At 45.2% G+C, this 26,167-nt stretch overlaps 1 protein-coding gene across 1 annotated transcript in view; it reads right to left on the bottom strand.

The window, feature by feature from the left end:
• Window positions 1-15,495: 15,495 nt before the first annotated feature.
• cpo (carboxypeptidase O) overlaps window positions 15,496-26,167 on the bottom strand; it is a 44,861-nt gene continuing 34,189 nt past the window's right edge. Inside the window, exons 8-9 of the mRNA XM_060898250.1 lie at window positions 16,678-16,762; window positions 15,496-15,767 (exon numbers count right to left, since the gene is read on the bottom strand). Coding sequence (XP_060754233.1) covers window positions 15,496-15,767; window positions 16,678-16,762 — 357 coding nt within the window. The remainder of the gene's footprint in view (window positions 15,768-16,677; window positions 16,763-26,167) is intronic.

Raw genomic sequence — 26,167 nt, 5'->3', positions numbered from 1 at the left:
TTATGCACTGGTGGACAAATGTTCATGAAACAGAAAGGTTTTGAGATGAGATTTGAAGAAAGGAAGAGAAGAGCAGTCATGGAGAGGTTGAGGAAGGGAATTCCAGAGCTTGGGGGCCGTGGCACTGAAGGACCTAGCTGCCACCCAGAGTAGAGTAGAGAGTCTAGTGTGAGGAACAGCAAGGAGATTATAGCTAGAGGATCTGAGAGAGCAGGATGGAGTATAAGGGGTCAGAAGATCACAGATATAAGTAGGAGCAAGGTTAAGGGGGAGCTTTGAAGGTGAGTAGTATGATTTTATATTTAATTCTGGACAGAACATGTAGCCAGTGAAGCTGAGAAAGAATAGGGGTGATATGAGCAGATCCTTTGGTATAGGTGAGGAGTCTTGCTGGAGAGTTCTGAATGTAGTGTAGTCTTTGAAGGGATTTAGTGAGGAGGCCAATGAGAAGGGAGTTACAATAATCTAGGCAGGACATAATGAAGGAGTGGACCAAAGTTTGAGCATCACTAGTGGAAAGAAAGGGGTGAAGGTGGGCAATGTTCCGAAGGTGGAAGAAAGCAGTCTTGGTGAGGGATTTAATGTGAGGATCAAAATTGAGTGAGGGGTCAAGCAGTATTCCAAGGTTTCTAACGGGTGAAGCCGTGTTATTTTTAGAAAATATGCAATTTTATTTTACTGACAAAAATAGGTTATTTAGGGGTTACATTTCTGTATACACCCTTAGCCTAATACAACCCCGATTCCAAAAAAGTTGAGACAAAGTACAAATTGTAAATAAAAACGGAATGCAATGATGTGGAAGTTTCAAAATTCCATATTTAATTCAGAATAGAACATAGATGACATATCAAATATTTAAACTGAGAAAATGTATCATTTAAAGAGAAAAATTAGGTGATTTTAAATTTCATGACAACACATCTCAAAAAAGTTGGGACAAGGCCATGTTTACCACTGTGAGACATCCCCTTTTCTCTTTACAACAGTCTGTAAATGTCTGGGGATTGAGGAGACAAGTTGCTCAAGTTTAGGGATAGGAATGTTAACCCATTCTTGTCTAATGTAGGATTCTAGTTGCTCAACTGTCTTAGGTCTTTTTTGTCGTATCTTCCATTTTATGATGCGCCAAATGTTTTCTATGGGTGAAAGATCTGGACTGCAGGCTAGCCAGTTCAGTACCGGACCCTTCTTCTACACAGCCATGATGCTGTAATTGATGCAGTATGTGTTTTGGCATTGTCATGTTGGAAAATGCAAGGTCTTCCCTGAAAGAGACGTTGTCTGGATGGGAGCATATGTTGCTCTAGAACCTGGATATACCTTTCAGCATTGATGGTGTCTTTCCAGATGTGTAAGCTGCCCATGCCACACGCACTAATGCAACCCCATACCATCAGAGATGCAGGCTTCTGAACTGAGCGCTGATAACAACTTGGGTCATCCTTCTCCTCTTTAGTCCGAATGACACGGCATCCCTGATTTCCATAAAGAACTTCAAATTTTGATTTGTCTGACCACAGAACAGTTTTCCACTTTGCCACAGTCCATTTTAAATGAGCCTTGGCCCAGAGAAGACGTCTGTGCTTCTGGATTATGTTTAGATACGGCTTCTTCTTTGAACTATAGAGTTTTAGCTGGCAATGGCGGATGGCACGGTGAATTGTATTCACAGATAATGTTCTCTGGAAATATTCCTGAGCCCATTTTGTGATTTCCAATACAAAAGCATGCCTGTATGTGATGCAGTGCCGTCTTAGGGCCCGAAGATCACGGGCACCCAGTATGGTTTTCTGGCCTTGACCCTTACACACAGAGATTCTTCCAGATTCTCTGAATCTTTTGATGATATTATGCACTGTAGATGATGATATGTTCAAACTCTTTGCAATTTTACACTGTCGAACTCCTTTCTGATATTGCTCCACTATTTGTCGGTGCAGAATTCGGGGGATTGGTGATCCTCTTCCCATCTCTACTTCTGAGAGCCGCTGCCACTCCAAGATAGCGCTCTTTTTATACCCAGTCATGTTAATGACCTATTTCCAATTGGCCTAATGAGTTGCAATTTGGTCCTCCAGCTGTTCCTTTTTTGTACCTTTAACTTTTCCAGTCTCTTATTGCCCCTGTCCCAACTTTTTTGAGATGTGTTGCTGTCATGAAATTTCGAATGAGCCAATATTTGGCATGACATTTCAAAATGTCTCACTTTCGACATTTGATATGTTGTCTATGTTCTATTGTGAATACAATATCAGTTTTTAAGATTTGTAAATTATTGCATTCTGTTTTTATTTACAATTTGCACTTTGTCCCAACTTTTTTGGAATTGGGGTTGTACTTGGTTGATGCACCTTTGGTAGCAGTTACAGCTTCAAGGTGTCTTGGGAAACAAGCTATGAGCTTGGCACACTTGTTTCTAGACATTTTTGCCCAGTCCTCTTGGCATATCCTTGCAAGCTCCATCAGGTTGGATGGGGAGCATCGGTACATAGCCATTTTCAGCTCTTTCCACAGATGTTCAATTGGATTCAGGTCTGGCTGGGCCACTCAAGGACATTCACAGACTTTCTCCGAAGCCACTCCTTTGTTCTCTTGGCTGTGTGTTTCGGGTCATTGTCATGTTGGAAGGTAAACCTTCGTCCCAGTCTGAGGTCCAGAGCACTCTGGAGCAAGTTTTCTTCAAGGATCTCAGTGTACTTAGCTGCATTCATCTTTCCTTCTATCAGGACTAGTCACCCCGTTCCCGCTGCTGAAAAACATCCCCACATCATGACGCTGCCACCACCATGCTTCACTGTTGGGATGGCATTAGCCAGGTGATGAGTGGTGCCTGGTTTCCTCCAGACGTGGTGCTTGGTATTCAGGCCAAAAAGTTCAATTTTGGTTTCATCAGACCAGAGAATCTTGTTTCTCATGGTTTGAGAGTCCTCAAAGTGCCTTTTGGCAAACTCCAAGTGGGCTGTCATGTACCTTTTACTAAGGAGTGGTTTCCGTTTGGCTGGTCTACCATAAAGGCCTGATTTGTGGAGTGCTGCCTGGATGATTGATCTTCTGAAAGGTTCTCCCATCTCCACAAGGATATGCTGGTGCTCTGTCAGAGTGACCTTCGGGTTCCTGCTCACGTCCCTGGCCAAGGCCTGTGTTCCCTGATCACTCAGTTTGGCTGGGTGGCCAGGTCTAGGAAGATTCTTGGTGGTTCCAAACTTCTTCCATTTATGAATGATGGTGGCCATTGTGCTCTTTGGGACCTGTAAAGCTGCAGCATTTTTTCTGTACCCTTCTCCAGATCTATGCCTTGACAGAATCCTGTTTCTGAGGTCTGCAAATAATTCCTTTGACCCCATGGCTTGGAGTTTGCTCTGACATGCACTGTCAACTGTGGGACCTTATATAGGCAGGTCTTGGCAATCCCCAATCATGTCCAATCAATTGAATTTACCACAAGTGGACTCCAATTAAGTTGTAGAAACATCTCAAGCAGTTTCAGTGGAAACAAAATGCACCTCAGCTCACTTTTGGGTGTCATATCAAAGGGTGTGCACACTTGTGTGCATATGATATTTTACATTTTGATTTTTAATAAATTAGCACAAATGTCTAAAAACCTGCTTTCACTTTGTTATTATGGGCTATTTTGTGTAGAATTTTGTGACAAAAAATGAACTCAATCTATTGTAGAATAAGTCTGTAACATAATAAAACGTGGAGAATGTGAAAGGGGTGTGCAGACTTTCTGGCTTGACTGTATTATAAATCACAGCAGTTTCATTTTTTTAAAGTACTTAATCTACTTCAACAATGTTATACAAAGATCGATACATAACGGTTGTAAATGTCACTTAATTCCACAGGGTGTCGATAATGGTGGACACCGTGAAAGTGATCACTATTAACGACACCCCATGTGACTTCTCAAATGCGCGTTTAAATACAAAATGGCGACTGTCAAATTAAAACGTAAAAAACAAAGTAGGTTTTGACAAGGATATCATGAAATATCGGTGAATCTAATAAGTAAAAACTTGTTCACGATCTTTCCACCATGCTTACCTGCAATGATAACGTCTGGGTTTTTCTCAGATTGCTGATTGTGCTGAAAAAAATTCCATCTCGGGTAACGAGCTGTGTCATCAGATGACAAGATCAAAGAGCGAGGGGGGGGGGTCTTCTGGTTGATTAATTAACCAATAATAACTGTTGTAACTGAAACTCACCTTTGTAAAATTGTTTTTTATTGGTAAATCTGAAAAGGTGTCGATAATTATAGACTGTCGATAATTGTTGCCGCCGCTCTATTTCTAGTTCACTTCCTTGTCATATTTTGATTTTTCTTTTTATTCTTACTTACTTTTTTGTTCTTTTTTCTTAACTTTTACTTAATGTATGTATGTATATACACCAATCAGCCATAACATTAAAACCACTGACAGGTGACGTGAATAACAGTGATTATCTCATTACAATGGCACCTGTCAAGGGGTGGGATATATTAGGCAGCAAGAGAGCAGTCAGTTCTTGAAGTTGATGTATTGGAAGCAGGAAAAATGGGCAAGCGTAAGGATCTGAGCAATTTTGACAAGGGCCAAATTGTGATGGCTAGATGACTGGGTCTGAGCATCTCCAAAATGGCACATCTTGTGGGGTTTTCCCGGTTTGCAGTGGTTAGAACCACAGAAGGACAACCGGTGAACCGGTGATATGTATGTATGTATGTATGTATGTACTGTATGCATGTATGTACTGTAAGTATGTATGTGTGCTTGCATGTTGCATGAAACAGTTGTACTTACTTTACTTTATCTTCCGCTTGTACTCGGTGGTGTCGGGGGAGATGGAGATGCCGGTCAAGGGCTCAGTGTGTGGCTTCGGCAGTAGACAGGTGATGGATACTGAGGGTCTCTCATGCAGCCAATCCAGCATTTATGAGGGCATCCTTGGGCTTGAGGCTCTGAAAGCTGGATGGTGAATCGACAATCTGTTGAGATGACCAAACTATTTGATTCTTTGTCACTGGATATGAGTCAGGACTGGTGTTGTGCCCACCATTTTCCTTATCTCTTCGTTCTTTATTGTGTCTTGCTTGGTCTTATTCGCTGCTTTTCAAGGCAAGGCAAGGCAAGTTTATTTCATACACTTCTTTCATACACTTCTTTGATGTTATTGTAACGCGGCTGTGACAAACCCGACGCTTGGGGATTAAGAATAAACTCAAGGTTTTAATAGATACAGCGAGAGAAGGCAATGTACAATAACCAGGCCAGGTCAATACTGGGAAATCCAGCAAATTAATGAGGGCTAGACAAATCGAGGTCATGAAACGGGCGATAGTCCAAGAACTGGAAATCAGGAAAACACAGGCAAGATAAACACAAGGGCTAGGCAAATCGAGTCAAGAAACAAGCAAAGATCGAGAAACCGGGAAGCGAGAGAAATGAGCAGATAAACACAAGGGCTAGGCTAAACGGGAAGAAACTGGAAGGCAAAAAGGGTCATACACGGAAATGCAATCAGAAATATAAACACTCAGTAGGCTCACAGAAATATGGAGGCAATACTGTACAATGAACAAAACAAACAGAGGGGTATAAATACAGACATAAACAAAAAGGTACAGGTGATGACAATTAGAACTCAAGGAAGCCACTCCTAGGAAGTGGCTTGGGGTTGGCTGATGGAGTGCACGTGGTAGTGTCAGGTGTGTGAGTGGGATTGTGGGAAATGGAGTCCAGAGTGTTAGGTGAGCCCGGAAGCGTGACAGTACCCCCTCCCCCCAAGGAGCCCAAGGAGGCTGAGGGACGAGGGCTACCATGACAACCACCACCCATGCTGCCAGGAACACTCCTGAACGAGCCATCAGAACTGCCAGAGTGCTGGACAGAAGGTTGTCGCTGCAGGCGACCTCTAGGACCACTGCTGTGCAGATTGCTGGGAGGGCTGGACCCATGGCACCTGGGACAGCCCCTAGGCCAAGGCACAGGCTTCTCTGGATGATGCTGATGGAATTCCTCCACCAACCCTGGATCCAGGATATGTCATGCGGGAACCCAGCTACGCTCCTCGGGCCCATAGCCCTCCCAGTCCACAAGGTACTGCAGAGTCCCTCCTCTCCTTCTGGAGTCCAGCAACCGATGGACAGCATACACTGGGATACCTTCTACGTCCACCGGAGGTAGGGGTATGACATCGGGTGTGGCCTCGTCCAACGGACCTGGGACAGCAGGTTTTAAGACATACAAATGAAAGGAGTTAGAAACATGGTAACGCACAGGCAGATCCAATTTGTATGTAACTTCATTGATTTGCTGGAGAATTTTGAACGGTCCTATGTATTTGGGTAATAACTTTCTACCTCCCTCAGGGAACCTGAAGTCCTGGGTCGACAGCCACACTCAGTCCCCTGGGAGGTAGGTAGGGGTGTTCTCTCTATGGCGATCCGCCATCCTCTTGTGTTGGCGGAGGGCGTTCTCGATCTGCTAATGGGTCTGTTCCCAGACCTGCTTGCTCCATTGCATCCAATTGTCAATGGCCAGGTTGTCAGAGGGCGTGGCTGACCATGGCATTAAGGGGGGGTTGGTAACCCAGCATGCATTGAAAAGATGTGAGGCCTGTAGCAGAGCTGATTAATGAGTTTTGGGCTATTGCAGCACAGGGCAAATAGTCCGACCAATCAGCTGGGTTTTCATGACAATATAGTCTCAAAAACTTTCCCAGTTCCTGGTTAACGATCTCACATTGACCATTAGACTGGGGGTGGTAACCGGAAGTGAGGCTGACATTAACCCCCAGTCTCTCAAAGAAAGCAGACCAGACATGTGAGGTGAATTGGGGCCCACGATCGGACACGATATCTTCTGGGATACAAAATAGATGAAATACATGATTAAAAAGGGTTTCAGCTGTCTGAAAGGCAGTGGGTAGGCTAACGAAGGGAACAAATCTAACTCCATGTGAGAACCTGTCTACAATGGTCAGAATGACCATGTAATTCTGTGAGGGGGGCAGGTCAGTGACAAAGTCTACCGCTACATATGACCATGGACGAGAAGGGACAGGCAAGGGCATGAGTTTACCGGCAGGGAGAGTTTTGGGTGTTTTACATTTAGAACAGGTGGTGCATGAGGAGACAAACCTATGGATATCGGATAACATATTCTCCCACCAATATCTGCCAGATAATAACTGGCACGTACGTATCTCACTAGGATGGCCAGATGACAGAAAGGAATGGGCCCAGGTAATTAACTTATCCCTACATTGAGTGGGTACATATTTACTTCTTATGGAACAGGACTCCGGGACAGGAGTGACAGATAGTTCTTGGTTGATCTCTTCATCTACGGTATTTCCCATCTAATGGAGGTGACTAAAACAGATGGGGGTAGCGCATTGACTGCTTTGGAGGAGGCTTCAGGACTGGGATATATGTGAGATAGAGCGTCTGCTTTAGTATTACGGGAACTAGGGAGATAAGAGATGGAAAAATTGAACTGGGAAAAGAAGAGGGTCCACCAGGCTTGACAAGGGTTGAGCCGTTTAGCTGACCATAAATATTCTAGGTTTTTATGATCTGTTAACACGAGGAAGGAATGCGTTGCTCCCTCTAGCCAATGGCGCCACTCTTCAAAAGCTAATTTCATAGCCAGCAATTCTCTATCCCTGATACTGTAATTACGTTCGGCAGGGGTCAGTTTGTGGGAGTAGAAGGTGATGGGATGTAGTTTACAGGGGTCACCTATGTGCTGGGACAGCACCGCCCCGGTGCCTACCTCAGAGGCGTCCACCTCCACCAGGATGCTTCAGGATGGGGGCAGAGGTGAAGGCTATCTTGAGGGCTTTGAACGCCTCCTGCGCCTGGGGGTTCCACAAGAGTCTCTTGGTATTTCCCTTCAATAAGGTGGTAAGGGGAGCTGCGAGACTGCTGAAGTTATGAATTAATCGACAGTAGAAATTAGCAAACCCAAGAAATCAATGGAGCTCTTTTATGGATGTAGGGACGGGCCAAGTTGTTACGGCTCTCACTTTCTCATCGTCCATAATGACACCTTCTGGACTGATGACATAGCCTAAGAAGGAGGTAGAAGGGAGATGAAACTCACACTTCTCTCCTTTAATGAACAACTGATTCTCAAGTAGATATGTGAGGACGGAACAGACATGACAAATATGGGTTTCAAGATTCGGGGTGTAGATCAAAATATCGTCAATGTATGCAATGACATATTTGCCAAGCGTGTCCCGGAGTACGTCATTAATGAAAGCCTGAAATACGGACGGGGCATTGCACAACCCAAAGGGCATTACCAAGTACTCGTAGTGCCCCCTAGTGGTGAGAAATGCTGTTTTCCATTTGTCACCTTCCTTTATACAGACTAGGTTATAAGTGCTTCTCAAATCAAGTTTTGTAAAGATATGTGCTCCACGAAGTTGTTCTAGCGCTAAGAGAACTAAAGACAACGGGTAGGAATAAGGTTTCGTGACTTGGTTTAACCCACGATAGTTAATGCAGGGCCTAAGTCCCCCGTCTTTCTTGCTGACAAAAGATAACCCTGCAGCGGCGGGGGAAGTAGAAGGACGGATGAAACCCTGTTGTAAGGCCTCCTGAATATACTCCTCCATAGCTCTCTCCTCTGCCTGAGTAAGTGGGTAAACCCAAGATTTAGGTGGGACTGCACCATCTAGTAACTAAATAGAACAGTCATATTCTCTATGAGGGGGAAGTTTGGTAGCATTCTTTTTACTAAACACCTCAAGCAAATCACTGTATTCGGGGGGCAAGGAAACTATGACATTGTCATTGGGGCTTTCTATTTTGGCAGACGACACCAGAGCTGTGGGAAGCGTGAGACAATGATCATAACAGTAACTGGACCATGAGAGTATTTCCTTGTCAGACCAGGATATGATGGGGTTATGTTTTCTGAGTCAAGACAAACCTAAAATAATTGCATACTCACAAGCGTTTAGTACAAAAAAAATATTTTCAGAATGCAAAGCACTGATAGTCATATTAATGGATTTTGTGACCCAGGTAACAAGTCCCTCTCCAACCGGGTCCCCATCGACAGCTGTCAGTCTCAGTGGTGGCTCCAGTGGCTCCATGGGAATCTGGAGTTGCTCCACCAGCTCGGCATGGATAAAATCCCCCTCAGCTTCTTAATCAATGAGTGCTGAAAACACACAGACAGACGGGGGGCAGTTAACTGTCACAGGCAGGAGGAAGGACTTGGAGACCAGCCCATTAGTGGGTGCACTCACCACATTAGCACGTGAAGCAGGCTCCACGCACTTTCCCAGGGTCAGTGCCAAAATGCTGCATCGGTGGATTTGACAGTCATGTAGGAGGTGATGCACAGCTCTGCAATAAAGACAGTCCTTTGTGGATATGTCATTGCTTCTCCTCTGCAGACAAACAGAAGGAGTCACACTGCATGGGCTCGGGGGTTTCTGGCTTCTTAGGAGTCCGGGTCAGTGGTGGACATGGGTGACGAGGAGCCAGTGCAGCAGCTGGAGCCATAGGGGATCTACGCAGACCTCTCCCATGCTTCACTTGGTCCAGGTGAATGGCGAGGGAAATCAGTCTCTCTAGGGAAAGACCATTGTCCTTGCATGCCATCTCCACTAATATGTCAGGGTTCAAACCACTGCGAAATGTTACCAGTAATGCCGGCTCATTCCAACCACTCTCAGCTGCAAGAGTGCGAAATTCCAAGGCATAGTCCAACACTGAGCGATTACCCTGATGTAAACAGGTGAGTAATTCCCCTTGAGAGTGACCATCATTGGTGTGATTGAAAACAGCTTTGAATTCTTTAATGAAATTCTCATAAGTGTCGAACTGAATAATGGGCCAAACTGCGGTAGCCCAATCTAAGGCCTTGCCCGTAAGGCGAGAAATCACAAAAGAAGTGTGAGCATCATCTGCTCTCGGGGGGGATTTGAAAAAAATATAGAACATTGCAAAAAAAAAACTTACACTGATTAGGTGAGCCATCAGATTTATCCGGCTTGCTGACAACAAATGAACAGGTACCTGCCGTGGGGGGAGCAGCCTGGTTAGTGACCCTAAGCGCACTGGGGAGGCTGAGTCATTGGAGTTGGGTTGTGATTTCTTTCATGCTTTCGGCGATCTGTACTAACTGTTTTTGCTGTTCACCCTGCTGCTGAGTAAGATTCTGGATGGACTGGGTCATGGAGTCAAAATGCTGGTTATGTTGTCTAAGCACCTGTCCTTGACTGCTAAGTGCCACCTGTAGCTCCGTGTAATCTGCCATCTGCATGTCGGCACAGTATTCTGTAACGCAGCTGTGACAAACCAGACGCTCGCGGATTAAGAATAAACTCAAGGTTTTAATAGACACAGTGAGAGAAGACAATGTACAATAACCAGGCCAGGTCAATACTGGGAAATCCAACAAAGTAACGAGGGCTAGACAAATCAAGGTCATGAAACGGGCAATAGTGCAAGAACCGGAAATCAGAAAAACACAGGCAAGATAAACACAAGGGCTAGGCAAATCTGAGTCAAGAAACAGGCAAAGATCGAGAAACCGGGAAGCGAGAGAAACAAGCAGATAAACACAAAGGCTAGGCGAAATGGGAAGAAACTGGAAGGCAAAAAGGGTCATACACGGAAACGTAATCACAAATATAAACACTCAGTAGACTGACGGAAATGTGGAGGCAATACTGTGCAATGAACAAAACAAACAGGGGTATAAATACAGACATAAACAAAAAGGTACAGGTGATGACAATTAGAACTCAGGGGAGCCACTCCTAGGAAGTGGCTTGGGGTTGGCTGATGGAGTGCACGTGGTAGTGTCGGGTGTGTGAGTGGGATTGTGGGAAGTGGAGTCCAGAGTGTTAGGTGAGCCCGGGAGCATGACAGTTATACTAGTTATAACTGGTCTATGGTCAGTGTCAAGGCCTGCATTTGGTATGGCTCTGCAGTCATTCACAGTGTTTCTTTTTGAAACTCTTGTGAGTACAAAGTCAACTTGGGATGCAACTGTGAGGTCTTTCCATTTATACCATATGCAGACTTGTTTGGGTCTATGCTGGTAGAAGGTGTTGGTAATAAAAAGCTGATGCTCAGCAGGTTTAGCAGCAGTTCACCATTGTAGTTACATTCAGCATTGGGGTCACTAAACGGTCCAAGGTAGGGTTCACAAGGTGTTCTTTGTGTGCCCATCCATCCATTAAAATTGCCCATGACAAACAGATCTTCGTTGTCCAGGGTTCCATCAACCATTTAAGCTAGGGAATCGAAGAACTTTTCTTTTTCCTCATCAGTGTAGTTGTCATTATAAGGAGCATAAATCTGGATGTAATTTGAAATGCCATCTTGTTCCTTTACTCTTATTTTAATAATGCCTTCTGAAATCCATTCTGTGTTGAGTAGATTTTTGGCTGTTGTAGGATCTAATATGAATACTACTCCATATGCGGCTCTCTGATGCATCTGCACTCCAGACCATGTGATGACATAACTGGAGTGTCTCTTTAGTTCCTTTTCCTTTTCTTCTGCTGTCTGAAATTCCCATTATCTTAATATTATTCTTCTGCATGAAGTTCACTGTTTCTGGTTCTTTGTTTCCTTGACCACAGATGTTCCACTAGCAAGCCTATCTTTTTATGAGCCTTTCTTTGTCCATGTCCAAAGCCAATTTCAATTCCAATTACCATTTCAATTCATCCATATCTTTCTCCTTGTATTTTCAAGAGCAATTTTGAATCCACTTCCAGCTTGCTAGGCCTGTCAAAGTGTCACCAGAGCCCATGAGCTGGCTGCATGGGAGGAAAAGACTCCCCCAGATGAGCCTCCTACAACACTGGATAAGGGGTTGGACTTTGGGAGGTCTTACTTACTTACTGTACACTGATCAGCAATAACATTAAAACCACTGACAGGTGAAGTGAATAACATTGATTATCTTATTACAGTGGCATCTGTCAAGGGGTTGGATATATTAGGCAGCAAGAGAGCAGTGAATTCTTGAAGTTGATGCATTGGAAGCAGAAAAAATGGACAACTGTAAGGATTTGAGTGACTTTGACAAGGGCCAAATTGCAATGCCTAGATGACTGGGTCTGAGCATCTCCAAAATGGCACATCTTGTGGGGATGTTCCCAGTCTGCAGTGGTTAATCCTACCAAAAGTGGTCCAAGGAAGGACAACCGGTGAACCAGTGTTATGTATGTATGTATGTGTGCTTGCATGTGAAACAATTATAGATTAGCTGTAATACAGAAGAACATTTATTTTTATTTTTCCCCAGGCTCCATGGGGAGTGCAGACCTGAGCAGTCACCCAGTGATGTAAGTGGTTAGCACGGTCGCCTCACAGCAAGAAGGTTTTGGGTTCGAGCCCAGCGGCCGGCGGGGGCCTTTCTGTGTGGAGTTTGCATGTTCTCCCCATGTCTGCATGGGTTTCCCCCACAGTCCAAAGTCATGTGGTTAGGTTAATATGGGACGGCCTTGGGCTGAGGTGCCCTTGAGCAAGGCACCTAACTCCCAATTGCTCACTGGGCGCTGTTAGCATGGCTGCCCACTGCTCTGGGTATGTGTGTGTGCTCATTGCTCACGTGTGTGTGCATGTGTGTGTTCACTGCTTCAGATGGGTTAAATGCAGAGAGGAATTTCACAAGTGTGTGATGAATAAAGTTGTGCTTTCTTTCTTTTTCTTTCTTATGAAGCAGTGACTTCCCAAGTAAGCTTTAACCATTCCTTCAAATTTGCTCTTGGAAAAATAAACTCCCTACTTTCTACCTAGTGTGATCTACTGTACCTTGGGTGATTTAAAAAAAGAGACAAACCAACTGCTAAAACAGCTGACTGAGAAAGGCTCTAATTAATTTACTGCCCGCTTTATTTGTCTGTTTCTTTCTTCAGTGTAAACCTCCATCAGAGTCTGAGTGTGACTCCTGTCTGCTTCCAGATCAAACAGCTTCACACACACACACACACACATGGTGCGAATAACAAACGGTTAATGTTTGTATATTGGCAGCGTGTGCTGTAACCTCTGAGCTCTGATTGGCTAAGAAGGTGAGCAAGTGCGTGCGCCGGTGTTAACCTCAGATTGCTAACACACGCTCACACAATAATGTATTTAAGTAAATTAGCTTATTAGTGGTTGTTTAATTAACGCCGTGGAGGCAGTGATGTAGATTCAGTCCTTTTCTCCACATCCTCTTCCAACTGTGTATTGTGGCCAAAAATAATGCTTTGCTGTTTTGGGGCCAAACCGGAAATGATGTAGGGCCTAATGTTTGGAACTGTCTGAGATTGTTTATGAAAACAGGCCAGACCGGAAATTATCAAAAATGCTTTTTTTGTGTAATGATCCCTACTTCTTTCTTTCTTCTTTCTGACTTTCTTCATTTCATTTTGGTTTGTCCTCTTCTTACATAATTCTTTCCTTCTTTCTTTTTCATATTCTTTTGATTTCTTCCTTTATCTTTATACATTATATATTATACATCTTTTAGACTTTCTTTCTCTTTTTATATTTTTCTGTATTATGTCATAGATTATATTTTAAACATACTTATATTTTAATTATGACTTCCCTTTCTTTAATTCTTTCTTTCTCTTAATTTTTATAATTTGACACACTATATATTATTTATCTTTTTTGTTTGTACAAATTAAATATTATATATTATATTTTAATACATATTTATTATTTTTATATTGTCTATTTTATTTTTACATAATCCTTTTCTTTTTTCCTTTTCTTATTAAATATTTTTATACATTAAATATTATATATTTTTCTTTTCTTCTTTCTTTCATCCCACCTCACTTCAGTTAAGAGCTATTCGACTCTTCAGCTTTTGATCGGTTTGAAACATCTGCATTGTTTAAGTAAAGTCTCACTGTTTTGTTTGTTTTGGCCTGTACAGACAGTCTGTCTCTGTGTCTTGTAGCAGAATCACATGGTGTCTCTCTGTGATTTTTGTCCAAATGCTGCCCACTTGAGGACGGTGCAAAGTGTCCGGGGGACGAGTTTCCTTTTAAGAGCCTTCTACTGAACTGAGCATATTATTTCTGCCATTGCACAACCTACAACACAACACTGCCCAAAGATTTTAGAACTCAACTGTATGTTATTAAATTTTGATCAGAGTCTCATTTCTCATCAAAGTCTTTACTGTGAGATTTTGAAGACTGATGGCTTCAACATTGTTGATTATTTCACAAACCAGTGCATATTACTTTATTATTTTTTTAAATGCACCCTTATTGTTGTAGTGTGTATGTTCTGGGAAAGTTTTTTCCTCCAGCTAGCTATCAGGATTCGTGAACCTTTGTGATGTTTTGAGAAACCTGTTTTTAAATAATACTGCATTGCCTTAATAGGACGTGGCCGAATGCTTTCCATTAAACATGTCTTCATCAATATCTAATTGGCTTAATGGTTCAAGGATGCACTCATTCTTGGTTCAGTTACACATCTGGGATATATTCGGTGTTTAATTAAGTGAATTGTTGTACCTTAGTGAAATATTGGTCTGTCTAAATACCAAGGATGTCAGACTCACTCCAATAGTGGACCTTTGAATACTTTTAAACAAAACACAAAGTGAACCTAAAATAAGTCAATGATCAGATCTTTTATAGAAGATATTAATTGTCATTGCAGAATATTACACCAGGAACTGGAGGGGAAAAAATCCCCTATAATGTTTACTGTGATTATTTAAGCATATACACTGACCGGCCACTTTATTAGGTACAACCATCCACCTGCAGTTCTCTAATCAGCCAATCCCTTGACAGCAGCACAATACATAAAATCATGCAGATACAAATCAAGAGCTTCAGTTAATGTGCACTTCAAACATCAGAATGGGAAAAATTGTGATCTCAAAGTGTGTCTTTCACTGTGGCATGGGTATTGGTGCCAGATGGACTGGTTTGAGTATTTCAGAAACTCCTGATCTCCTGGGGTTTTCACACACAACAGTCTCTAGAGTTTACACGTCAGAATGGTGCGAAAAACAAAAAAACATTGAGTGAGCGACAGTTCTGTGGGTGGAAACAAATGCCTTGTTGATCAGAGAGGTCAGAGGAAAATGGCCAGATTGGTTCGAGCTGCCAGGAAGAATATGACTCATATAATCACTCTTTTCAATCGTGGTGGGTAGAAAAGTATCTCAGCATGCAACAGCAGAAGACCACATTGGGTTTCACGCCTGCAGCCAAGAACAGGAATCTTAGAATCAAGAACAAGTTCCTATTAAAGTGGCCAGTGAGTGTAGAATTATTATGTGCATTTATAATATTATTATGGGCAACAATTTCCAAATATATCATTATCGGAAAAAAAAAAATCTAAATTCACACAGACCTATAAAAATTGTGCGATAATTTATTTCAGACAGAATTGTGCCATTTATAACTTGTTTATAATATCTAATAATGATAGAAAGCCATTTTGAAGACTAAAATAAAATAGGCTATTTAACCTCAAGTATGTGATTGATTTCAGTTCAGGTACAAGGCATTGGAGAGCCCCACAGCAAGGGCAACATTCCACAGTGTAGCTGTGATACTTGTAGTTGCTCCAATGGCATAGGTTTTATCGTGGATGTATGAGATGATGGACAGCGCGCCCTGATATGCCTCCTCACATGTGGGCTGGATCTGGTCCTCTGGCAGCAAGAATTTATACTCGCCTTTATCACGCAGCTCGAACGTGAAGGAAAATGGGATGCCGATGAGACGTGCAAAATCACGAGACGAGCCTGAATTGGGGTCTGAAAGAGATTTAGGAAAATAAGCTGTCAAAAAAATCCTGAGTTTTATTTTCACAACTTAGTAATGACCCTTTTAAAGCAGTTTTTTTAATAAATCACAACATTTAAAAAAAAAATAAAATCATATTTAAAAATTTAAAAAACAATTTTAAAGTCAATTATTCAGAATAAACCTAGAAGGGACATCTGAAAAAGAAACACTAAAAACAGAAAAATAACTATAAATATGATATGGAATGGGTTGTTTGTTTGTTTGTTTTGGTTTTGTTTGAAAAAATAAATCAAGAATTTAAAAAAGTGTCTAAACCCACACCTCAAAGAAATTAAATTTTGGAACTAAAAAAAAAAACCCTGAAGATTTCTGGTCAAAGTAATTCTGGAACAATCCAATAAATAACAGGAATATGTACTTTTTCCTCAAAGAAATTCTAAAAACAATTTCAACAATTGTATGCATGTTTTTTTAAAGACACCTGAAAGACTAATAAAACAGTCATAGAACAGGGTGAGGAAGAACAGGAGTCATTCTTTTCAACCTAAAAATAAAGAAAAATTTAAGTAATACAATAAAAAAAAATGTATAAGTAAAAATGTCTTGAGTGACCAAGCCTAAAATCTGGACTGAAAAAAAAAATTATTGTTCCAGACATCTTAACTGACTAAACCTTACTTTTCATCTACATAAAATATTAGAAAATATGTTCCATGTATTGAAAATAATATAATAAAATACATGGGGAAAATAATGAATTTATTAAGTTAATCAATAAATAAGAACAAAATAAAAAAATTCTTATCCTAACTAAAGTCTTATGTTTTTGTAAGAATTCTAAGAATCCATAAAAATCACACTGTAATGAAACCCTGGAGTTAAATCGTGTTAATGTGGTGGAAATGAAGTAAAACTCACACAGAACGTTAGGAGGCGTTCCCACTGTGTAGCTCATTCCATGAACAGCTTTAATGGCCTCTGCTGCAGCCAGACCTACTTTCATCTACACACACACACAGATTTGGAGTTTAGACAGTCAAATGAATTTCAGATTCTATGATTCTTATCAGATTTCTTGAACACTACTACAACCCCTGGCAAAAAATATGGAATCACTACTCTTGGAGGATGTTCATTCAGCTGTTTTTATTTGTAGCAAAAAAATAAATCACAGATATGACACACAAAAAAAGAAAAAAAATTTAACGGTTGAACATTCTGGCTTTGTAAAATATACCTCAAAAAATTAAATTAAATTGTTGTAATTAATGGCACTTTTTTTTAAGATCAAGTCGAGTAAATAAAATACGGTACAAATCCGCACACTTGAAGTCTGTGCAATGATTTCTTTACTGAGATAGCAAGCTTTCGGCCGCTAGACCTTCATCAGGCAGAGTGCATAGTTCAACAAACAGTGCTGAGTTAATACATCTTAATTAGGAGCACCTGTAGTCAGTGCTGCAGCCACTCTGTGTCAGTAGAGCATCATGGGAAATGTAGTGAAAATAGTCATAAAACATATACAAAAACGAACAAGTCCATGCTGTGTACACATCAGGCTCCCGCCATCATAAAACAAAGCATAAACAGTTCAACATTCAATAAACAATTCAGAATTAAATAAATACACTCATGTCAAAATCCTCGTTTAGACCTGATGGTTGTAGTGCTTCTAATGTATATATCCAAAAAAGTTCCCGTTGGCATAACTTCTTGTCAACATCACCCCCTCTGTGTAAGGTGACTTGTTCTATACCTCTAACACTACGTTCACACTGCAAGGCTTAATGCTCAATTCCGATTTTTTTGTGAAATCCGATTTTTTTGTGAGGTCGTTCACATTAACAAATATATGCGACTTGTATGTGATCCTCAGTATGAACGAAAAGCGACCTAAAAGTGTTCCACATGCGCATTGCAGGATACGACGACGTCACACGCAGTGAGCATGGCCAGTGTTTATGGAAGTAACGTAAAGTTTCCTGTGTATGACAGTAGCCAGCATGGAGTACCTGGCTGTTGGTAACTCGCCAGCGCCCCCTATAACGATCCCACAATTCCTTGCGTGCTCCACCCGGATGTGACGTAAGGTGGAACTGCTTTAACTGTATCGAGAGCGCCTCGATTCGTCCTCTCATGTTCTGACTACTGGAGTGGTCGGACGGACTGTAGGCACGCTCGCCTACAGTGTTGAGACTAACCGCTATTGTCTGAGAACAGCCTGTTCAAATTAGTTTCGGCCGAACTTTTGAACGACCCGCTAAGTTTCAGCGATATAGTGGTTTTGATTCTAAACCTTTGCAAAGTTTAACTACAGTTAAGTAGTTTTCCACGCTAAGAGGCATTCGCGGACAGCTTCGCTCCTCTCAGCTTTTTCTCGTCGACGCATCACCGGAGGTTTCTCCTGAAGCACCGTGGGCCAGCTAGGCCTCCATCTCCCTGCTTCGTTAGCCGCGGTTGGACGCAACGCGCCGCTAACCTCCTCTCCTCGGACTGCGACCCTCAGCGCGGACATCGGAGAAAGAACTTCCATCGCATTGAGTAGGCACTTGGGCAAATTTTTAATTTGTAGCTTATTCAGATGGTTGTTAGGGTCATGTTTAAGCTTTGAGCTATTTAGCATACCCGCTCAGACACGGCCCCTCCTAGAACTGCCACCTTATTGTGGTGGAGGGGTTTGTGTGCTTGAATGATCCTAGGAGCTATGTTGTCGGGGGCATTATGCCCCTGTTAGGGTTTCCCAAGGCAGACAGGTCCTAGGTGACAGGCCAGACCAAGAGCAGTTCACCAAAAAACCCCTATGGAGGAAAAATCCAGGACCGTGACGTCGCCCGGTAGGACGCAGCCAGGGCCCCACCCTGGAGCCAGGCCCGGGGTTGGGGCTCGTATGCGAGCGCTTGGTGGCCTTTGCCCATGGGGCCCGGCCGGGCTCAGCCCGAAGAGGTGACGTGGGCCCGACCTCCTGTGGGTTCACCACCCACAGAGGTAGCAGTAGGGGTTTGGTGCAGTGTGGATTGGGTGGCAGTCGAAGGCAGGGGCCTCGACGACCTGATCCCCGGACACAGCGGCTGGCTGTTGGGACATGGAATGTCACTTCGCTGGGGGGGAAGGAGCCTGAGCTTGTGCGGGAGGTTGAGAGGTACCGGCTAGAGATAGTCGGGCTCACCTCCACGCACAGCTTGGGCTCTGGAACCCAGCTCCTTGAGAGGGGCTGGACTTTCCACTTCTCTGGAGTCGCCCGTGGTGAGCGGCGGCGGGCTGGTGTGGGCTTCCTTATAGCTCCCCAGCTCAGCCGCCATGTGTTGGAGTTTACCCCAGTGAACGAGAGGGTCGCCTCTCTGCGCCTTCGGATTGGGGAGAGGGCTCTTGCTGTTGTTTGTGCCTACGGGCCAAATAGCAGTATAGAGTATCCAGCCTTCTTGGAGTCCCTGGGAGAGGTACTGAGGGGTGCTCAGACTGGGGACTCCATTGTGCTACTGGGGGACTTCAATGCTCACGTGGGCGATGACAGTGACACCTGGAGGGGCGTGGTTGGGAGGAACGGCCTCCCCGATCTGAACCCGAGTGGTGTTTTGTTATTGGACTTCTGTGCTAGTCACAGTTTGTCCATAACGAACACCATGTTCGAGCATAGGGGTGTCCATAAGTGCACGTGGCACCAGGACACCTTAGGTCGGAGGTCGATGATCGACTTTGTAGTCGTGTCATCTGATCTCCGACCCTATGTCTTGGAAACTCGGGTGAAGAGAGGGGCTGAGTTGTCAACTGATCACCACCTGGTGGTGAGTTGGATCCGCTGGCGGAGGAGGAAGCTGGACAGACCTGGCAGGCCCAAACGTATGGTGAGGGTCTGCTGGGAACGTCTGGCCGAGCACTCTGTTGGGGAGGTCTTTAACTCCCACCTCCGGGAGAGCTTTTCCCAGCTTCCGAGGGAGGCGGGGGACATTGAGTCTGAGTGGACCATGTTCTCTACCTCCATTGTGGATGCAGCTGTTCGGAGCTGTGGCCGCAAGGTCTCCGGTGCCTGTCGTGGCGGCAATCCCCGAACCCGGTGGTGGACACCGGAAGTAAGGGATGCCGTCAAGCTGAAGAAGGAGTCCTATCGGGCCATGTTGACCTCCAGGACTCCTGAGGCAGCCGACGGGTATCGGCAGGCCAGGCGTGCTGCAGCTCGGGCAGTTGCGGAGGCAAAAACTCGGAACTGGGAGGAGTTCGGGGAGGCCATGGAGAAGGACTATCGGTCGGCCTCGAAGAAATTCTGGCAAACCGTCCGGCGCCTCAGGAGGGGGAAGCAGTACTCTGCCAACACTGTTTACAGTGCGGGTGGGGAGCTGTTGACCTCGACTGGGGACATTGTCGGGCGGTGGAAGGAATACTTTGAGGATCTCCTCAATCCCACCGTCATGTCTTCCACTGAGGAGACTGAGGCTGATGACTCAGAGGTGGACTCGTCCATTTCCCAAGCCGAAGTCACTGAGGTGGTTTGCAAGCTCCTCGGTGGCAAGGCACCGGGGGTGGATGAGATCCGCCCTGAGTATCTCAAGTCTCTGGATGTTGTGGGGCTGTCTTGGTTGACACGCCTCTGCAACATCGCATGGCGGTCGGGGACAGTGCCTCTGGAGTGGCAGACTGGGGTGGTGGTCCCTCTTTTTAAGAAAGGGGACCGGAGAGTGTGCTCCAATTATAGGGGAATCACACTTCTCAGCCTCCCAGGGAAAGTTTACTCCAGGGTACTGGAGAGGAGAATTCGACCAATAGTCGAACCTCGGATCCAGGAGGAACAATGCGGTTTTCGTCCTGGTCGCGGAACACTGGACCAGCTCTATACCCTTCATAGGGTGCTCGAGGGTTCATGGGAGTTTGCCCAACCAGTCCACATGTGCTTTGTGGATCTGGAGAAGGCATTCGACCGTGTCCCCCGTGGTATTCTGTGGGGGGTGCTTCGGGAGTATGGGGTTCGGGGCTCTTTGCTAAGGGCTGTCCGGTCCCTGTACGAACGGAGCAGGAGTCTGGTTCGCATTGCCGGCAGTAAGTCAGACCTGTTCCCAGTGCATGTTGGACTCCGGCAGGGCTGCCCTTTGTCACCGGTTCTGTTCATAATTTTTATGGACAGAATTTCTAGGCGCAGCCAGGGGCCGGAAGGAATCCTGTTTGGGAACCACAGGATTTCATCTCTGCTTTTTGCGGATGATGTTGTCCTGTTGGCTTCTTCAAACCAGGACCTTCAGCATGCACTGGGGCGGTTTGCAGTCGAGTGTGAAGCGGCTGGGATGAGAATCAGCACCTCCAAGTCCGAGGCCATGGTTCTCGACCGGAAAAGGGTGGCTTGCCCTCTCCAGGTTGGTGGAGAAGTCCTGCCTCAAGTGGAGGAGTTTAAGTATCTCGGGATCTTGTTCACGAGTGAGGGAAGGATGGAGCGTGAGATCGACAGGCGGATCGGTGCAGCCTCCGCAGTGATGCGGTCGCTTTACCGGTCCGTCGTGGTGAAGAAGGAGCTGAGCCAAAAGGCGAAGCTCTCAATTTACCGGTCGATCTACGTTCCGACTCTCACCTATGGTCATGAGCTTTGGGTAATGACAGAAAGAACAAGATCGTGGATACAAGCGGCTGAAATGAGTTTCCTTCGCAGGGTGGCTGGGCGCTCCCTTAGAGATAGGGTGAGAAGCACAGTCACTCGGGAGGAGCTCGGAGTAGAGCCGCTGCTCCTTCACATCGAGAGGAACCAGCTGAGGTGGCTCGGGCATCTTTTTCGGATGCCTCCTGGACGCCTCCCTGGGGAGGTGTTCCAGGCATGTCCCCCCGGGAGGAGGCCCCGGGGAAGACCCAGGACACGCTGGAGGGACTATGTCTCTCGGCTGGCCTGGGAACGCCTCGGTGTTCTTCCCGAGGAGCTGGCCGAGGTGTCTGGGGAAAGGGAAGTTTGGGCTTCCATGCTTAGACTGCTGCCTCCGCGACCCGGTCCTGGATAAGCGGAAGAAGACGAGACGAGACGAGCTCAGACACGGAAGGTGTTTGTTTTTATTGTTTGTTTGTTTTTGTTGTTTGTTTTGGTTCTGTTTTTTTTTTCTTTGAACTTGTTAGACAGGGTATCTTGCATGATATCTTTCCTTAACTCCATTGCTAGCTTCCCTATCTGATTAGCAGCGCAGCGACAAGTTTGTTATTTTAAGCTCCGAGGCTAGACCGCTACAAGGCCTAGTCCTCTCCATCCAACACATATACACACTCTCTCACTCTCTCTCTCTCTCTCTCTCTCGCGTTGAGTTCTTTGCCTAGATAGTCTGTTGGAAATTGTTGTTAAGTGCAGTGTTTGGATCCAGCTGTAGCGTGGTCAGATTCTCCTTAGCAACTTATTGCTAGCTACCTCAGGGTGATACGCTAGCTCGTAGGCTTGTGTTCTCGACTAGGCCTGCAGGCGCCATTTTTCCGACGCCATTTTGTTACCTCCCTCATTGAGTTACCTGTGATACGACACCTAGGCACTGACCGCCATTTTGTTTAAGCATTGCCAGAGTGGCTAGTCATTAGCATCTGCCCACAGATACCTACACAAAGCACACATTAGCCACAGAGCTAATCCTTTGTTCTATTTAGCTAACATTCCTTTGTTTTAGCTAACATTCCTTTGTTTTAGCTAACGACAAGCTAGGTCACACACACACACACACACACACCTCCACACACACGCACACACAAGGGATTCTCTTCTTCTATCTCTTTCTCTCTCTCTTTCCCTCAACTTTATAGTCCAGGTGTAATTGTTCCATTGTTTTGTCTTGTTATTACCTTTGCCGACATTGAATGTATTTTGAGATTATTATTATTAGTGAGTAGTAGACAAATAAAAGCTAATAAAATTGAATTGCATTTTACTTGTTCCTGTTGTTTATTCACAAGGTCAACTATTTAGAACTCCTTTTTCCTTCAGAATTTAGCTTTTGTATACAACTGGGTTTCCCATCTAATACAGAGCTACCATTAATCTTGAATGTAACCATTCACGGTGAGTGTTAAGATTAATAATTTAAGATTTTATGAGACTGATCTTTATTTATAAATTGATTAATTTAATTATCAATTATTACATAATTTATAATTTAATTAATCCCAATTCAACCTACATTAAAGTGGTGCCTCGTGTGAGGAATAGTTTAATGACCTTGTGAATTTCTCAACAATAACTTGTAAACTGCTGTATACCCAAAATCAACTGCCAAGGTATAACACAGATGACTTTAATGGTGAATCATTAACAGTGTGTTAATCACAGAACTGAAATTCAGCTGCCAACCACAGTTAGCTGATAAACTGGTTTAATTGATTAGTACCTTAGAGTAATATCTAATCCAAGTACTTAATTAATATTATTAATAATAATCATTATTATTAACTAATTATTAATTGAGCTAATTAATACAAGTGAAACATTAGTGAAAACAAAGTAGCTAAGAAACCACATCAATTATTTAGCAACTTGGATTGAATTAAATTCTAACCTAATCAATCCCTAGTATTAATTTCCTTTAAGTTAATTAATACATTTCGAACAAAATGTCGCGTTCCCCATCAAGGGAGTCAGAAGGGCCCCTCCTCTCTCTCTTCGACGTTGTAGGCGATTTAGGCCAAGTCCCAGAGGATAGGAGAAATTACTTCTGTGATCTGGACCAAAAGGCTCGCTTTGATGAAATACACATAGCCGTTAGGGAACTTAAGGAGCGTACTATGACTCTCCCAGAAGGGCTACCCAAATTGTTCATGATCTACTATAAGGAAATGGAACATGTGTGTATGACCCTCGAACAAGAGAAAAGAACACTAAAACGACAACTGGCCGAAGCTCAAAGGAGAGCAGAAAGCGCGGAGAGTAGCCTCGTGGGCCTGAGAGCCACACAAGATGAACTAAAGCGCGAAATAGAATACCTCAGAGAAGAAGTGACGCAAGCACGTCGCTCAGATGAGGGATCGGCCAAACCCTCCCAAGAACAGAGTTCCGCTCTGGAGGAGGAAGAACCTGAGCTTAGAACGGTAGATCAGACACCGCACTCAAGCTCAACTCGCGTGAAAGTCGCGCGATCGCCACCTCGTGGCGCTGGGAGTTTTTACTTTACTCCCCACTACACCCCCTCGCGCTTCAATATCGCTGCAGCCTCTAGCCCGCAGAAAACGCCGCGCTACGTACCCTCAGACTCCTCTGACGGAGAGGCCGCCTACAAGCCGAAACGCAGACATAGGCGATATGAGAGCAGCTCAAATAGCGAAGACAGCGAGGACCCCTACGGGTCAAAATCAAAACGCCTCGTCGCAGAACGCAAAACTAGGATCCGCCAAATCGACGTCCTTGCGAAAGACATAGAGCGTTTTGAGCCGGAAAATCATAGACACCGAAGCGTTAATGATTATTTCCGGGAAATCGAGCGTAGTCTCCTGGACCTGCCAGAGGCTACGTCGCATGAAAAGGCCAGACTAGTCTGGAAAACTTTAGGTAGTGGCGTACGAGCATTCGTTGAGACCCTACCGCAGTCAGTCCTCGACAACTACAAGAAAATACGTAAGTACTTGAAAGAGGAATACTCGTTGTACGAGGACGAGACTGCTGCGACGATGGGTGCCATTCTAATCAGACAGAAACGAAGCGAACACCCTCGCGAGTACTACCGTCGGCTCCGCGCAGCGTACTTTCAGGGCAGAAGCGAGCCCGGGCTAGAGGAAGATCGCAACTTCAAGTCCCTCTTCCTCCATAACCTTCACCCGTGCATCCGTAACCAAGTAACACTCGCGTGTCGCCAGCGCCCCCATACTATGAGAGAAATGCGTCGCACCGCACAACTAACGTGGGAGACGTTCGTCCGACCCACAGACCGCCACGAGGACGATCCCAGAGTCCTCAGCCTATATGAGCAGGAAGGTCAGTCCTTAGGCCTAGAAGGGGGTGAAGCCCCAAACCGTGGGCCCCCTTGGGCGAACCCAAACCCCGGCCACCAGACGTCGAGTCAACCCAAAGGTAACTGGAAAGTTCGACAAGCTGGAGCCAAGGGGGAACAGGGCCCCAACGCCCACGGGCAAGGTAACCGCAAACCTGGCAGTCACGGCCCTAAATCTCAGAATAGCGGACAGTCAAGGCCCCATCGCAACTCCTCTCGAAGGGAGCGGAGCCCTAAGCTAGCTACCGCTAAACAAGCCAACCAAGAGCCGCTTGGGATGGCAGAACTGAGGGCTGAATTAGCACGGATTAAACAAGCCAACCAAGAGCCGCTTGGGATGGCAGAACTGAGGACCGAATTAGCACGGGTTAAACAACTGCTGAGCAATAAGAACAGGAAGGGTAAGCCGAGCAAGGACAGGGACGAACCGTCAGCATGACTAGGCCGGGACCCATCCCCACCACCACCGCGTGTCTACCTCGTGGGGTGGGGAAAGGACCCCTGCCCAATAGGCAGCGATGAGTTGAAACCACCCCCCACCCCCCCCCCCCCGGTAGTGAAGCCTGACCCGCAGGATGCACCCCTGACGCAGTTTCTTGGAGATTTGGTTAGGAAAGGCAACGCCAAGCGTATCTATACCCCAGTGGTGGTAGAAGGCAACGTTTCCCTCCAAGCTCTCTTGGATACCGGGTCAGAAATCACCCTGATGTGTTCCAAAGTCTTCGCAGAGGTTTCTGATGCGCGGCGCGCGCAAGGTAGACCCATCAGAACCGAACGTTGTGACGTCAACTTGGTTAGCTTCACCCAGAATCAAGCCCCAGTAACAACTATTGCATGGTTAGAACTCACCTTCCAGGGCATGTCCATCACTCACCCCACTTACATCTGCTCTGTTGGGGTAGAACCGTTCCTCATTGGCCAAGACCTACTAGATAGGCTAGCGCCCCTCATTGACTGTCGTCGTGGGCAACTGTGGGCCCAGGTCGCGTCCCCACAGACCCCAGATCCTCGTCGTCACGATCGAGCCTGTTGCGATGAAGTTAGCGTGGAGGCTACTCCACCGATAGCTGAGTCAGGGCAGGTCCCCGAGAACCTCGAGACCATTCCGCTCCACCCTGAGCCGAGTCGAGACGCACCAAACTCAACCGACACTCCTCTCAACCGCAACGCGCTTGATGGCCACCCGTCTTTCCTTTGCTTTCTTGGCGAATCTGCCCCAACCAGGTACTACCCCTGGATATCTGGCAACATTACTGTCAACGGCGTCACGGCACCTGGCGTCAGGTTAGCGTTTTGGTCAGAGAAGTCAGCCATCAGCCAAACGTGGTTCGACATAGTGCGTCAGAGCACTCCTTCCCCTGTCTTTGTGCAGAAGAGCCACCGGCTACTGTCAGCCGAACAACCCCAGAGCCCCATCAAAGCCACGGGCGTCTGCGCCGTGTCGCTCGCTATCGGTCAGAGAGAATTCCTTCATTTCTTGAGTGTCG

The sequence above is a fragment of the Neoarius graeffei genome, chromosome 18 (assembly GCF_027579695.1).
Source record: "Neoarius graeffei isolate fNeoGra1 chromosome 18, fNeoGra1.pri, whole genome shotgun sequence".
Taxonomy (NCBI): Eukaryota; Metazoa; Chordata; class Actinopteri; order Siluriformes; family Ariidae; genus Neoarius; species Neoarius graeffei.
This window is presented reverse-complemented; position numbering and strand designations above follow the sequence as displayed.